This window comes from Eleginops maclovinus, chromosome 22 (genome assembly GCF_036324505.1).
Source record: "Eleginops maclovinus isolate JMC-PN-2008 ecotype Puerto Natales chromosome 22, JC_Emac_rtc_rv5, whole genome shotgun sequence".
Lineage (NCBI taxonomy): Eukaryota > Metazoa > Chordata > Actinopteri > Perciformes > Eleginopidae > Eleginops > Eleginops maclovinus.
In genome coordinates this window covers 9,643,391-9,660,762 of record NC_086370.1, presented here as the reverse complement: position 1 = coordinate 9,660,762, position 17,372 = coordinate 9,643,391, and the positions used below count along the sequence as shown (strand labels likewise).

General features: G+C 37.7%; 1 protein-coding gene across 1 annotated transcript; it reads left to right on the top strand.

The window, feature by feature from the left end:
• Positions 1–1,075: 1,075 nt before the first annotated feature.
• On the top strand, positions 1,076–10,087 carry LOC134858650 (interferon-induced, double-stranded RNA-activated protein kinase-like). Its single transcript, XM_063874643.1, has 15 exons — positions 1,076–1,279; positions 4,142–4,274; positions 4,547–4,701; positions 4,785–4,908; positions 5,619–5,668; positions 5,758–5,833; positions 6,085–6,116; positions 6,316–6,393; positions 6,486–6,605; positions 6,698–6,832; positions 6,912–7,119; positions 7,503–7,640; positions 8,077–8,178; positions 8,344–8,406; positions 9,457–10,087. Exons 1-15 carry the CDS (start codon positions 1,170–1,172, stop codon positions 9,577–9,579), a joined length of 1,647 nt encoding a protein of 548 aa, XP_063730713.1. The 5' UTR covers positions 1,076–1,169; the 3' UTR covers positions 9,580–10,087.
• Positions 10,088–17,372: the final 7,285 nt, after the last annotated feature.

Sequence of the window (17,372 nt, the reverse complement as noted above, 5' to 3'; positions counted from 1 at the left end):
TTCTGGGCTCCTGCAGTTCCACATACATGTACGTATACAGACATGGGTAACATTAAAAGACATAAACATATTATCACTCATACACCATTTGCACAATACACAGACACACCAATGGCGACCTATTGCACAACCCTCATGGCCAACATTTAAATGTATATTACGTTAAGTGTTGAGAAGCGTAATGAACATAGGCAGGAATGACCTCTTAAAGCGGTTCAGCCTGCTCTTGGGAACCCTGAATCTTCTACCAGAAGGTAGGAGCTCGAATTCTGGGTGGAGAAAGTGGGTGGGATAGGACATGATTTTTTTGTGCCTGTTTTTGTTGAGCTGGGCAATAACATTCTTCTATAAAGATTCATCATACAATTGACATTGTCTTTTTTAAACTTTTTTTTTTTTTTAAAGTTAAATGGTTTTAATGTATTCTTTAAACGCCTTTTCCAAAGAAGGGTTGTAGAGACGCTGCTATACAGAGAAATCAAAACAGAACTGCTTCTGTCTGTACTGAATGATATCAAGCAGAACAGATACAAGTGTTTCTGGAAGATGTCAATCTCGGTTTCCAAGTGCATATGTTGGGAATACTGTGCAGTGGAGCTCCAGCATTTTCTTAATATGACAGCATAATAGTGAATGGTACACAGATCTCATTTGAAGATGCTGTCAACGCACAAAAGTCATCGTTGTGTATAGAAATATAGCTCCAGAAAAAATTAACAGACCTCTCAACATTTTTCTTAAATCTTTATCTCTACATGTAAGGACAAGACTATACATTCTGGCGTTTCTGGTCTTGGTGATCAACAGTGCTGCTGAGGCAGAAAGAAAGTCGAAATAATCGAAATAGTTGTTGATAAACTTTCTGAACATTGCTGGAGTTAGTGGAGAGTAGGTGCAGGGGCTGCCGAGAGAGGTTTTATCCGTTAGTTATATTAGTGTTTTTGGAAAAGGCAGTTTATTATTTATCCAGTAGTGGGCGGTAATGCAACGTTTGGTTGCCAACCGCCTCTAAAAACCACAAAAGAAGCAGAAGAAGATGCGCAATCCACGGTTTCGACCAATGACGAGGTTTGGCTGAAAGGGGGGGGGATTTTAAATATCTGCAGTAACAGTCTGGGTGAAGACTAGCTCGTGCATCGGTCATTGTCTTACGCACCCAGGGTTTAAAGATGGGAAAAAAGAGAAACTACATAGCACAACTAGAGACATATGCACGTAAAGCACGCTGGGAGTTAACATATGAGGACATGTGCTCTGAGGGACCTGAGCCCAATGAAAGGTGACCATAACTCAAACTATTTCGCTTGCTTGCTTCTTCGAAAGCTCTCGAAGCTACTCGAAGCTTCTGTTATGGAAAGTTCTAGAATGTACCCGACATGCACCTGCCAAACCAACTTCAAAGTGTTTGTATTAACATGTTTACATTTAAAGTGTTTACTCTCGATTTAGCTGCGGAACTTTCACGTTCGTTGTACATGTACACGTTTGAATCCGCTGTTCTGATGCCTGTCTTTACCTGCACCTTTCATACTGAGAAATGTCAATAAGTGCGCACAGTGTTTCCAATCAGATTAATTTAGAGTTACTTAGGTGAACAGGCGCGGACTGGCCATCGGGAGCACCGGGAGGTTTCCTGGTGGCCTGGCCTGTAAGTGGCCTGCTGGCTTGAGGATAACATTTTTTTTTTTTAAAGTTCATTGTAAACGCAACGCTGTGCAAATATGGGCCTGCCTCACACAGGGTGACTGGCTGTTTACATGACGTGGCCTGACTGAGAGGCTGATAACTACATCTCAGTGAGGTAAAGGACTCTCTTAAGGTTTAAATCAGAGATTCCCCAAGTGTGGTGCGTGCGCAAGCTGCCACCCCCCTGGTGGCGCGAGCTGAAACATGTAATGGTGGTCTGGTGTAAAAATATTAGTGTTGTTTAAGTGGGATTTTTTTCCATAGGCTACAATAAAAAACAGGAACAATAACATTTCCTTTGTAATCCCTTTTATTTAAAATCGAAAAACTATAATTTATTAGTTTAGATAGAAACGTAGAAGAAGACAGCCGCTGTCTTCTATGTTTCACTGTAGCCTAAGATATATGCTCGCCAACTCGTTTCATTCATTCTTCAAATATAACTAACTGGCTGAAATCAGGGAAACTGTCAAGTGGAACGTCTCATGACAAAGTTATTTATACGGCGATAAAACAAAGCTTTGTTGCGTTTTTCTTTTCTTTTTTTTGGCGTTTTTTTTGGTGGGTGGATCAACCCGGTTGGGACGTAGGAGGGGATGCGCCGCAAAAAAAGTTTGGGAACCGGCGGTTTAGATAGTTCACTTTAGTCTGAGTGATCTCAGTGGCTCTCAAACGGTTTGGACACAATTTATGTAAACACATATTTCCGATGCACACCTTTATAATATTATTAAAGTTATTTAAAAAACCCAGAATATATTAAAACAGGTATGAGATCATTCCAATGTAGGACAGTAAAACTAAATTACAGTTTGTAAGGGGAGTGATTAGTTAAATATGCATGAGTAAAAAGAAAACATTTTAACTAGGTGAAATAAGAAAAGATAAACTTTAAAAACTTGAGAGCTAAAACTAGTCTTTACTGCTGCGTCACAGAGGAGTAGGGGGAGATGAGGGAGACAGGAGAGGCGGATTCAGGAGCCCAGACACTCAATATTTTTTGGTTCACTTAATTGACCAAAAACTATAAAATAAATCAGTTTCAATGTTTTACTATTGGATATGGTATGTTATTGGTCATGGCCATATTCTTTTATATTTTATGATTATTTAAATGTACACAGTTCTGTTTCATACGGGTGTTTCTAATCTCTTTAATTTGCCCTCAAAGTGCACCAGATTGATGCATTTAAAATCTTCTCTGGGACCATTCCTCCGGACCCCCCTACAGGATTAGAGGTCTACCCCCACTGAAAACATTTAGTCATTGATAGGTTACCAACTACAATAGCACACTTTTTTAAATAGCAACCTATGTCCATATGTTTCTATTTGGGTAGTAGAACCAGCAGAGAGGAGCTGGCAGGTACAGGGCCAACAGTCCACAGGAGGACATGTTATGATGTCAGTGAGATTTAATCTATAGGGCTACTATGGGCAGCAACACTGTAAATATTGGCAATACAACCAGCAAAATGCCACCCAAAAAATGGTAGTGGCCTGGCTGGGTGTTTAATTCCCGGCCTGATTTATTGTCCCAGTCTGGCCCTGTATGTGAATGTTTTAGGATGTACTGTCACATGTAAGAGGTTTTATCACAGAGGTATCGGCATAGCAAGTGACATTAAAAGACTCAAATTATATCCAGACTATAATAAGTACATGCGGAAATAAAGATGTCAATTGATATGAGTTTAATTTTGGGAAAATAGGTATTTGATCCCCTTCCAAAATATGCTTTAGTACTTGGTTGAGAAAGCCTTGTTGGACAGCACAGAGGTTAGATGTTTCTTGTAGTTGGTCAACAAGTTTGCACACATCTCAGGAGGGATTTTGGTCCTGCAGATTCTCTCAAAATCCTTAAGGTTTGGAGGCTGATGCTTGGCACCTGGAAGCGTCAGCTCCCTCCACAGATCCTTTATGGGATGAAGGTCCGGAGACTGGTTAGGCCCCTCCATCACCTTAATGGGCTTCTTCTTTAGCCACTCCTTAGTTGCCTTGTCTGTATGTTTTGGGTCATTGTCGTGCTGGAAGACCTATCCATGTCCCATTTTCAGTGTCCTGGCTGAGGGAAGGAATTTATCAGCCAATATTTTACGGTACATGGCCCACTCCATCCTCCCCTCGATGCGGTTTCCTGAGAGAAGTACGGACAACCAAAAAAGACACAATTTATAGAATATGTTGATAAAAAATAATGAAAGGATCACTACTACTTTTTTTAATCATTTAATGTGTTAAGATCTGAATCTATTTATCTTATCAACCAAATAGAACATTTAAAATGAAATAATCTAAGATGCAGACATAGCACAAGCATTGAATAAAACCATTTATATATATATATATATATATATATATATACTGTATACTACATACATTGCTAATTAATAGTGTATTTTTGCCGTCACAAGTCATCTTGGTTATAACAATATTTTTTACGACTCTTCATTAGGTTCTCAAAGAGGGCTGTTGTCAATGGTAAATACTTTCCCATAGGTGTGGGAAATAACCCAAAGCAAGCCAAGTGGAATGCAGCTAAAAGTGCCCTGAGCTGTTTGAACGAGAAGGAGAATCTAAAACCAGTGGTACGATGCTTCTTAAAATAAATACATTTTTTTAAATGGTCTGCGCATTAGATAATTCTCACATGAACATATATTTAATTAGTTGCTTTCAAACCTTTATTTTTTTCTGATGAAGAGCTTGACTTTACCTGAGATTGTGGCTATTTTGTTTTGTGCGTTATCTATTTGTGTTCTTCTGTGTATCATTTATTGTCTGGCTGTGCGTACTTGGTTAATACTTTTTGCGAAACGAAGCTTTTTGTATTTATTATTGTTTTCTTCCTAACTTCCAGACAGAAAAAGCTGCAAACAATCCTACTGCAAAAGTTCCTCAGAAAAATACCACTAAAGTCAACCTTTTAGGTGTGCTAAATGTTAATGCTCCGAAGAACAGGGGGAATATTAAAGCTGGGCTGTCAACCACACAGGAACCACATGATGTTCCCCAGTAAGTCTCCACACAGCACCCAAACATCATTTGTGGTTAAGTCCAAATCATAAAATGCATAAAATACTATTTGTGTAACATAGATGCTCTAGCTTTGTGGTTGGTGATAAGGAGCATCCAGCTGTTACTGGGAAGCCAACAACGGAAGCTAAGGAGGAAGCAGCCAACTTGGAAAAATATGAGATATTTTGCAGTGAAACTACAGAGGTAAGTAATAGACATGCACACTATTTCTCCGCAGTCAATTAAAGCACTTTGAAAATACATAAGTCTATTTCATTAATAATATAAATTGGATTATGATATTCAAAGGATCTAGGTGGCTCTGACAAAATACAACTATTAATAAAATATCAACATTTCTTTGTATACATTTGAGTTATTCTGGTAATAGTGTCGAAGAGGCCAAATAATATGCTCCTCAGCTGACATTGGGCCTCAATAAGAAACTGGGATTCAAGTTAAAAGGTAGCGAACGAAACAGGAATTGCTTTTGCACAAAATATAATCTACGCATGCACTTCTAACATGGGCTTCCCTTTTTAATAAATTACAACCATCTCATTTCATTTTATGAAGTCGGAACAAAGAGCAGCGACATAAGACATGTAAAATACAACCTTTAACATCCATATGATAATTGCCAGACAGTGGTCAGAGTAGCTCCCTACTGTCTGTCAAATGCTTATGTACACAGGAACATCAGACATATGTTTCACAATTGTGAAAAAACATCAGAGTCACTGCAACGATGAGGCCAGCATGACAACTTTTATTGAGACAAATTAGAACTAAGAGACTACATGATTCATTTCCTTAACAAAAGTCTTGTTTAGGGACCAAAAAATGAGTGATTGGCTGAAATAGTGACAGACGATAAGATGCAAAAGTGAAATATTTATCTATTTGCTTTTTAGATCAACTCTGGGTCCGTTATCGTTGCTCCAGCCAGACCACCAACCGCACTGCAAGTCACTGACTAATTATACTGTATCATTTTAAATTAATTTGCCAGAACACTTGACGTTATTAATGTCTCTGTTTGTATTCTCCAAGGGAGACCTGTGATGCAAAATTAAAAATTGTGCTAATGACTGACTTCACCAATTCATCAAGTTCTACCAAGGATGAGGTCTGTCATTTTCTCATCCCTAATCTCTATGGTACTGGAAGGGAGAGTCAATATTTTAATTCTCCTCTGGTCTGTTATTGGTGGAAATAATCCCCCAAAACGGAACACCAAATGTATGTCTCGGGTGAAAAAAAAGATCAATAAATGTACTTTCTATCTACACTAGCAAGATGTTAAACAATTTGATAGGTCTATGTAAATGCTGCTTTAATTTGACAGGCATCAACATCTATATTTCCTATTTTTTAAAGGAACAAAATCCTGTTGTGAAGCCCAAAACAAGGTAAATCACCTTAAAAACTGCAGTACATATGGTTTCACAAAATTGTAATATTGGTGCTTTTCATTTTATTTATATCTTGTTAGGATCACAAAAAGTTTCCGAAATGACTGGCATAGTAGCACTGATGTATATTGAGCCTGTTGGACATTTAAATCATTTGAATGATTAATGAGTCTTTGAGTTTTTTCTATGATCTAAGTTCTAAATCAGGGAGTCAAGAAGTGAACACAGGAGACTGTCCCACTGAGAAGACATCAACCAAATCAGAAATGTCAAGGTGTGGAAAATTAAAACATTAAAGCATAGTTTGGTTTGGCTGTTTTAAACAATCAACATGCAATGAGAAAATACTTTTTTTCCTTTCAATAGGTTTACATCAGAGTTTGACTGCATAGAGTCCCTCGGCGAAGGATCCTTTGGTCGTGTTTTTAAGGCATTAGAAAAACTGACTGAGAAGAATTATGCAATAAAGATTGTACACTATAAAGAGTAAGTCAAATATTATCATTGCGTTCCAGGTTTTTTATCAGACTTTTCCCAGTGCAATATAATATTTAAAGATGATATTTTCTTCCCATAAGCATTGAAAATGCTCTACAAGAGGTGAAGACGTTATCAGATCTAAATCACTGTAACATTGTGCGATACTACACCTGTTGGTTGGAGGATTCAGGATACCGATGCGAGAGTCTGGATGAGAGTGCCAGCTCTACACAGTAAGCGACATTCCGATATCCAATAAAGATGCTTAGTCGAGGTATGCACTTCTTAATTTGTCTTTTCTTTCTTCTTCAGGTGTTCTATCAATGATTCATCGATAAAGTACCTATATATCCAGATGGAGTTGTGTGAATACACACTCAGAGAGTGGATAGACAAGAAGAATGAGGAGAAATCTCTGCAAGACTCCAAGAGAAGAAAAGAGGGTCTAACTATTGTTCAGCAAATAGTTAGAGGAGTTGAATACATTCACTCTAAGATGCTCATCCACAGGGACCTGAAGGTGAGATAACAACACGTCGATCATGAATCTACTGCTTAGTCTCAATTAAGATACTTACCTTAGTGAACTGCTATGTCGTATAATGTAAAAACTGCAAGCGGGTGCTGTGCCCTCAGAGGAATTAACAACTGTCACTGTGTCGAGGTGCATTTATAAGATAGTGTAATAAGCCCACATGTATAACTTTTATTTGTAATATGCTGTGTTGTTGAGGTTGACCGTACAATTGCCCCATCCTGGTCCTCGTAGTGCACTGCATTTTTACGTACTTCTCAGTTTTAACACATTCATGAATTCAAAATAGCAAGTGTAACTACAAAAGTATGCATATTGAGACACAACATAGACGTTTGTTTGTTTGTTTGTTTATTTCCCGTGGTTAGCCTGCCAACATCATGCTTGGGAAAGATGAAAAAGTGACGATCGGAGACTTTGGTCTGGTCACGGTTGAAAACGATGCTGAGAGCCTGAGGGAGAGAGAGATGTACACAGGAACCCCAGCATACATGGCTCCTGAGCAGGTGAGATGTTCTGTACTGACAAATGTCAAAGGGAGACCTGAGAAGATTTGACCGATTTTAAAATGTGGGTTGAAGCCAGTTTTTAAGGACCATTGAAGAAAAATATGCTGAGAAAAAAATGTTGTCTTTAGTCTGACTAGGTTGATTCAACCTTGCAGAATTTGATGATGTGGTTACTTAACAAATAAAAATCCCTATCACTCATTTCACTCATTTCAGATTTCTTTCTCGCACATTTCTAATGTTTTAATCTGACACTTTGATATCTCAAAAGTATCAGACTGTTTTCAATAACCATTGGATTAGATTCATGCATTGACTTGAAGATTACAAGTTGTGGTGTTCAGTATATAAATTGGGATTTTAAACATAAACTTAAGATATATACTGTATAGCTACCTCTTTTTGACCATATTGTGTTCTTGTTTTAAAACAGAAACAGCAAAAGACTTATGACCGAAAAGTTGATATTTTTCCTTTGGGGTTGATATACTTTGAACTCCTTTGGAAATTATCCACTGTTCATGAAAGGAACAAGGTGAGTTTTTCAGCTACGATTCAAAATACATTGGTAATAACTTGTTATTTTTTATGCTGCCAGACATTTTTTTGTCAGAAGTCTTAAACAATTTCAGTTCATCAGAGCATGATGGAGCAGATTTTCAGTTCTGTCAATACAGTAACAAGTCCTTTCACTACACAGGTTTGGCCCAACATCAGAGAACAGAAATTTCCCAAAGAATTTCAATGCAATTTCCCCAAAGAGGTATGTCATTTTGTAAAGGTTCTTGCAATCTGGATCATTCACTATTATGTTAACATGCTCATAACCCTTGTGTGTAACTAGGGACATGTTTAAGCTTTAACATTTTTCAAGCATTTTGGCTGTGTTGATGCGTAGGACATTAGTCTTGGCAAGGCTGTGAGATTGTATGTTTTATTTTGAAAGTTCAATCTCTTATAATAAATCGATCTTAAAGTTTAAGAAAAATGGAACACTCAGACTCTCAACGCCCCCCAAAAAAAGATTATAACCCGTTGAACCGAATCTATTGAATTAGCCTTTCAATCGAGAGCCCTCACTTTAAAATAGTTGCTATACTTTTTTCTACCACTTTAGGCCATTTTCCCATGATTGCCATACAGCACAAAAAATGCTATCTGCCTGGTTTATTGCACCAAAAATTCAATTTCCAATCCGCATTTAAAATATGAAACTTTATGATTTCCATATGTATGAGTGCGGTAATACTGCTATTTCACAACATTTCTTATTCCCGTTGTTGGAAGGTAACCAAGTACTTTTACTCAAGTACTATACAAAAGTACATTTTGGAGGAGCTTGTATTGAACTTAATTTTATGCTAATTTATAATTTTGCTCCTCTACAATTTGGATGCAAATATTGTACTTTTTATTCCTACTTTCAAATCACGGCTTTAGTTACTAGCAGCTTAAATTTCTCACTACAGGTCAAGCAACCCAACATATTAAGTTTCAAATAAATTAAATTAATTCAAATAAACTCTACTTTTACCAAGGTTAACAATTATTGTACAATAATTTAATCAATATTATTCTTAAATGGGTCATTCTGCATTACAAGTACTTTTACTTCTTGTACTTAAAGTACATCGTGATACCAATACTTTTGTACTTTACACTTGAGTTTATTTTGAATGCAAGACCAAGTATGTTAACACTAAAGAAGTGCTAATATGAATTAAGTAAAACATCTGAGTACTTCTTCCACTTCTGCTTGATGCAACACAGATCTTACTAACTGTTCTTTTTTTTTTTCTTTACTTTTCTTTAGTGCTTTATAATAAAGCCAATGCTGTGTGAGAAGCCAGAAGAGCGACCTGAAGCAAGTCAACTCAAGGCCGACATTAAAGAAATTGAGCGTCGCGGAAGAAGTCGCGGAAGATGGACTGTCTGATCCTGTGTTGCCTGTTTAAAGTGTTGACAACCCTCCCGTTATTTTAAAAGGGGAAATATTAGCAAATTATTGGTTCAGACTTGTATTTACGGTTGTTGAAAAAGACAGCTGAATGGTTTGATTCTTTATCCACATTTGATTAATAAAAATGGCACAACAATTACAAAGACTTTGCTTTGGTTAATTGGTGCATAACATAAATCTAAGGGAAGATAAAGAAAACGGGAAATAACGGTATTGCAAAAAACAAGATAAATGCTTAACTAACTGAAATAAATGACCTAAGAATTATGTCTAGCAACATTTAAGTCAAATATGGCTGACTGTTTGACATGACGTATATGTACCTTTTTGTCTTTTTTTATTTGTTTGTTTCTTATTCCCTCTATGCAATTGTAATGACACAATGTTGGCCCATGTCTGTTGGGTACCTTTCGGTGCTCGGAAATTCAGGCTGTTTTTTTAAATGTAGCGTTTTTATAAGCTCAGAATAAATTGACAAACCTTATTGTGTTTCCATTTTCTTCTTTCAGTGTCACACATGTAAAAGGTGCTTCATACCTTAATATCATGTATATGGCAGTCTGCACCTACCCCCCCCCCCCCCCCCATCCTCTCCCCAAAAGATGTATTTTCTAATTGTCCAACAATACATGAGAACAATTTGCTTTTTGTTCCACCTAGCCTCTAGAATAAATACACAATTAATGTATAAAAACATGACATTTAAACAACTTAAACTTAAATCAATTGTCACAAAGCCAATGTGTTGTAAGGGAAGATAATAACAAATAATTTGCTAGTTTAATGAAAAGTAAGATTTGAATACTTCACAGTATAGCTACAGCCATGGGTAGGTTTGTTTGGAAACTTTGTTTTTGAGTACAGTTTACAAGGAGATGCATATATTATTTTCACCACAACGCAGATGTCAAATAGCTGAGTTTGATAAAGATGTCCTTATCATTTAAAGACCAATAAACCACATGGCAGTCTTGGCTTCTTATCTTTTTCCCCATTGCTATCACTCAATTATTTCAAAGATTGTTATTTAAAGGCTACTTTGTTTTGATGAATGTCCCATTATGAGAGAAACAAGCAACATATCCAACTACAACATAATAACTAGAACATGTTCATATGTTTAGGTGAAAAAAAAATCCATATCTTCTTTCCAAACACATGGTTAAACAATTTTAAACTAATGTGCATAATGGCTCAGCATGCGATGGAAAGAAAAATAATGTTTGCACACTGACCTGATTGTTTTTGTGTGAGATATTGCGAGCTGTAGGGGGAGCTGTGGCTCTGCTGCTCGGGCCAGACTCCAGGCCTGTGGGTGAGAAGGGTTTATTCACAGTGAGAGGGCCAAAACCAAGGAGCTGTGTGACATTTAATCATGCCTCTGGCGCATGCTTGATGATTAGCATCTCTGTGGAAAACAACAGTAACAAGTGCCAAATGCAGGATCCCACACAGTCACCTGGCCGTGGTGCACACAATAAGCCACGGAAATCAGCACAAATCAGCTCCTGCGGCTCAGTATGTTCACTCAACCTGCACGGCACTGCAAAGCTGAAATTTGCTTAGAGCCTGTGAATGATCTGCTTTCATGAAAACTGGATAACGTTGTTAATTTCTGTTTATTGACTCACTTTAAATATCTGCTGGTTTATGGGAAGAAAACAGCCCACACAAAGTGACACGATGTTAAATGTTGAAGATTGTTGAATCAATTGTTTGAATCTGTTACCTTATCCTCCTCGTTAGGGGCCTGTAGAAAACACAGACTATTTTATTGATATTCCTCTCAAAACTGGAAGTTTTATTAAGCCATTATAAAGCTCCACCTGCATTAATAGGTGTTTCAGCCATTAGGGGCCAGCACAAACAACCGAAAACACATCATTGATATTACTGATAGTCACTTGATCATGTTTTAGAATATTTATTTCGATCTTTATTTTTTATCCCTTAAACCTTCTGCTCGATGGTGGAGCACACTTTGAGCAACTATATCTTGTTGAAAAATGTGTTTGAAATAATTCCACCTGTGTCAGCAAGCTATCACGTGCTTGAGGTATGTTTCTCTACAAAAGTCCACTAGATGTCACTGTGTTTTTCAATAGCACAAATACCTAGCTAGCCTGTTCACAGTAAGCTAGCAACATCAAAATCACTCCTGACAAAGGTAAACACCATTTTTTGACATAATATAGCGTTTAAGGACATGACCATCATAATTGTGTAACTTGATACAAAAAAGAAAGATTAAAAAGGGTCTAACAATTTTTGTTGGGGATGTTTTGACGCTCTATAATAAAGCTAGTGAAGCTAAGCTTAAGTAATTAAAATACAAAATGTACTTAAAAATTATATCACTTCTGACTGTATATTGTTGTTGAATTGACAATTTACTTATATCATCAATTTTGTTGTTTTTTTCTAAAAAACCTTTAAGGAGTAAGATTTATTTTCTATGTAAAAACATGCTCAATGGAATGGAAGTGAAATTTAATGGTAATACAGTTTTTATGAAATTAAAACACATTCACTGTTTATTTATGTAATTCAATTATATAGTTGATGAAATATGTCAGTATGATATTTCACCTTTTTTGTCTTTGTTTTGTATAAATAAAAGGTGGATGATTAATCATTTTATGGTGCTAGGCCACACAGCTCTCTTGCACGCGTACCAGAAAATTCCTAATAAATCTGATTTGGATTTGAGAGATGTTGATGATGATATATATAGAGGAAGCAAGTCTGTTTTATTTTTGAATAAGTAAATCTCAGTATTTGTGGCAATAGTCTGCACTTTATTTGAGTGTTTGCATTTTTCACATTTGTAAATGTATTTTGATACATTGGCTCTTATAATTTTTAATGTATGTTTTAATTTGCAGGTTTTGTACATAGTAATTTACATACTGAAGACTGTCCCAAGTCATGTCAGTTTAATGGATACAAACATTGATTGATGTTATTATTGCCCCAAGGAAATACAAAATTTAAAGAAAACATTTTTCCATCAATTTTTTTTACTTTAAAGGTTTAAGCCAGAATGTGGAACCAACCGTACAATTCAAGCCATACCTAATTCAGTTTGCCCAGTGTTTTGTTTTTATGTGATTGTCAAATTTCTACCCAAATACCAAATGTCATTTCACTTTCTCAATAAACAACAGTTGCCAGTATTTCCCTATTTTTTATTTGAAGATGATATCAACTGCTTGAAAAGGCTTTGAATCATTCCTCCCTTGACATTTACACCACCAAAACAATGAATACTCTCTCATTGTGGCTTTATCTAAGATAAGAAACCTGGCATGTTTCCAATCTTCCACAGCTGTCGCGCTTGTGCGAGCAGGGTTATTGGATGTATTGAGGTCACTTCCTCTGAGGGTAGTGTGGGCACTGAAGCAGTGCTCTAGTCAGTGGCCTGGACCATGTAGCCCAGGGTAAAATGGACTCACCAGTCAGGAGCACAAAAGCCGCGTTTCTTCCCAAAAAGTCCCAGGGGTTTGAGCAACCGATTACTCTGTGCCTAGTAGCAAACTGAGTGGTTTCTGCTCTGTGAGTTTAAGGAACCATCCCCGCTGCAAACACAAAACTATCCCACAACAGCAGACATCAACATAACAAAATGACAGTGATGGAAACTGTGAGTTGTCAGATAGTGTTGTGACCTTACACGGTCTCCATATACTTCAGGAGGTTCCGTTAAGTAGAAGAAGATATACTTTATTAATCCCTTACAGGGAAATTTCTTTCCCCACTTCGGCAGTGGCTCAGGAGGAGAACTGGGACCTCTGCAGCTACCAGCTCACTCCATATTTCTGGTCGAATCGAGACGTGAACCGGTGACCCTTTAGACTCCAGTCCAAGCCCTTACAGACTAAGCCACAGCCGCCCTAAAGTCCTAAGTTATAGCCAACCTAACGTCTGCTGAACACCGTGAACTGGAGCACAACAGAACACTTGCCTCTCCTAGCCCGAGGTCCCACTTGGCTTTTACCATGGGCTTTCCACTTCTGCAGAACCACATCCTGCTACTGTCCATTCCACTTAACTGCCAGTGTTTGTCAAGGACCATAACAGTGATTTTGCACGTTTTGACCATTCACCACAACTCATGGAAACTTGACATCATTACTGACATTTCAGAGTTTCAGATATAGATTTTTATATGTTTTTGCGGCATAAATCTCTCCTGTTTTGTTCACTCTTACTGCTAATTTTGGATTAATTATCCTTATCCTTGTTTTTTGGAATCGCAGCTGACATCTGCCCTAGATATTTTAATGATAATAATAAGTCACATTTGAGTCTAAAATCTACATTATGGTAAGAGTCTGAAGGAAGTATTGTTTGATTTTATTCAATATGTGCTTCTCGCAGGCTATGCGAGGTTAAACTACAGCAGAATATTTCACAAGATATGGTCTGCAGTGTTTTTCTTCCCCCAAGAGGTTATTTTTAAATATAGGACAAAAAGATTTGCTGTCACTTTTTCTTTCAAGCCATTACGATCACGTTGGAGCTGTGTCTCTAAGCTCCCAGCTAAAAGAAAAAGCACCTTGTGTTCACGCTCATCCTCCTGATTCAGCTCCAGTCAGCAGAGGAGATCTGATCCTCTTCACACCTACAGTACATCCTCCCCCAAGCTCCTGTATTGTAGTTACATAAAACTAATTTCATGTGAGAACTCCCAACCCGTCGACATTAAATGCAATGTAAATCAGAGAAAATATTTTGCTTCACATCAGCTGAATATTCCTCCATATATCACAATATTCATTCTCAATTTTAGTTTTTACTCTTCAAAAATATTGCCCCGCCGTCTCTTGAGAGTTTGCTTGTATAGAATAAATAATATTTGGACATTGTATTAAGTCTTGTATTAAGATTTCAGTTTATTTCTGTTGGTGCGTTTGTTTTGTTTTGTTAGTTTTATGTGGGTAAAAGCGTGGAATGTGTCTGAGTGTGTGGTGCACTTTTCTTGGCAGATGTGTGCACTGCGTGGCAGCTGAAGGAGCTGTCAGAACAACTTGACTTACGCTGCCTTGTGTCACTTTGTGTGGGCTGTTAATTTACTACAAAATGATATTGCATTCTCTCTGTTGACAGCCTGCCAACGCTGTCAACGGGCAAAGCCAGAAAAGTCGTTTGTCAACTTCCTGCCTCCTCGAATCCTCAAAGTGCTCACCATCTTTGTGCAATTGCTGCCAGGTCAAGGACATGACGGCAGACTCACCTGGTAAATCTTTAATATGTCAAAGAGTCAGCCCCATCTGGAGTTCAGCAGTTCATAGCAGAGCAGCAGGGGAGGCGGCGATGTGTCAGGAGTATCCTCTGGAAGCTTCTGCAGCCAGTTCTTCCCCTGTTTTCTTTCGCAAAAAATGTGACACCTTTTGACAGCCCAGCTGTTGTGCTGATTTCATACCCACAGGAAAGACATGTGATGCAATCATGATGTTAGATTGGATATCTCCTTTTTTTTTTTTTTAACCTTGCACTTAAACTTGGGTACCACCCAACATAAACTGCACACTTTGTGTCAGAGTGTTTGCCTTTATCTGTGACGGGTGTTAGAGCTGAAGGTGACAATATGAACCTACTGCCACTGCCGACAATAATGTTGTTTAGTGCCATGGGATCCTTCCAAATCAAGGCCAGAGACATCCTCCTCACTGCTATTATAAATATAACACCATTTCTGGTAAATACTAACAGGCAGTCCTCTAAAAGACTGCGAAATCATACTTTATTTGCTGTTAAATGATTCAAAAGGTAGCATCTACTCCTGCACGTGCAGACTTAAGCTATGAGATAGGATTCATGTTCCATTAAAGGCTTAATAGTGGAATGTTTATTTAGTCTAGAAAGAGAATATTCAGCCCAGGCAGTATCAAGCAAGGTGACTTCATTGCATAATTGAAATGCTAAATGACGGAAATTCGGGTAGTGCGATGGCAGGTGATTAACTGAGCCCAAAGCACTCAGGCTTTTTAACAAGGTTGCAGAGAAATAAGACGAAAAAAGGGCAAGCTCATCAAACTGGGAGAGGAATTAAGCGATAGAGTGAATAGACAGGAAGGAATCACCTTAGTAATGTTTGTGGATTCGCATTTGCCTCTTCTTCTTTGTGTCAGGAGTAATTACGTACGCAGACACCTATGGGAAAGGCAGGGAGAAAGATGAAAGCGCTGTGAAACCAGGACATGAACAAAGCCAGAAACAGAAAGAGGGGGCCAATCACTTGAACACCATGCCATGACAGACAGCCTTTGGGGCTGTTTTATTCAGCTGCCAGGAGCTTTTTAGGATTCGTTTTATCTGCTCTGCCTTCCCACCCACCCGCACGCCCACCCCTCTGGATGGTGCTCCAGATGATTTGTGTCCAGTTTGGCTTCACTCGAGCCAACACAGCCTCTAAAAGCAGACACACTCTGCCTCCTTCTCTGCCATCAGCACGCCTGTCTTGTGCTGGAGAGCTGTTAAACCTCTTTTCTGACTGAGTGGGTTTGTTCACATTTAAGTGAAAGGTCAATTGGGGTTTTCAAATGTGAATATGAAATATATTTGAATACCTTACAATTTGATCTCTTTATCTGTATTCTCCTTTGAGGTGGAATCATTCTATGACTGGTGAGAGCAGCAAATCATGTCTTGCCTAAACATGTGAGGCAAATCATTGTCCATGAATGAAAGAGCTCACCACGATAGGTGGAATTAGATGGATGTGGCAAAACCACCAGCTATTTACATAATTATTTTACAAATAAAGTTAAAATCCCTCTTTGTTGTGGATTTGTTCTCATTAATCCCATCTAATTCTTGTAAAGAATATTTTTAAGAGTCTTTTCATGGTAGCAGCCAGAGGTTGGACCAAGTCCTTGTTGCAAGTCACGACCAATCACTTTCAGTTTTTGAATTCATGATGTGCGGCACATGTATTTCAACTTTTTGCATATTTCAATTAGTTTTTGTTGACCACCAACATTTGTTTCGCAAATGAAGTTTTTCTTGGTATCTGCCGCTCTGTAGCTATCAACATTACATGTTAACCATCTCACTTTAGCGTGTTAGCATGGTAACATTAGCTTTTTAGTCAGCCTCAGATTTAATATTTAGTCATGAAGTGTTAGAGCAATTGACACATTGACCTGCTGATGGAGTTAAACATTATTAAAGTGATTAGTAAGAAGAACATGAATGTGTGATCCACACTTCATTGCAATCAAGTTGTCAATATTTATTAGGATAAAACATCTGAAGAATATATTTTACACATTTATTGACAATCCATATCATAGTTGTTGGAATATTTCAGTCCAGAAACAAGAGATAGGTAGTTAGCATTTACACATTTTAATTCACCATGCGGTGGTAGGGTAATTCACAGCCCCATTCATAGACACTGTCGTAGACTCCTATATTGATCCTTATTGTTCTGTCTGGTACCTCCAAAAAATCAATGGCAGTCAAAGTCAGTGAACCCTTTGTAAGGCAAAATTCAGAGTGTCAGCAGTTAACAGCGGGGCTGGAAAGGTCTGATTAGAAACTGGGTTTTCATTCTTTACCAGTGGTGGAAGATATATCTTTCAGTGAAGGTAGCAAAACCACAGCATGGAGATAACCAACCAACATTAAAAGTAATTATTATGCAGAATGGCCCATTTTACATAAATAATAGTCGATTATTGGATTATAATGACTGATGCATTATTTTGTACATCACTCTAAAGTTACCACTGGTAAAGCTGAGGTTTGTATTAGTTTATAAA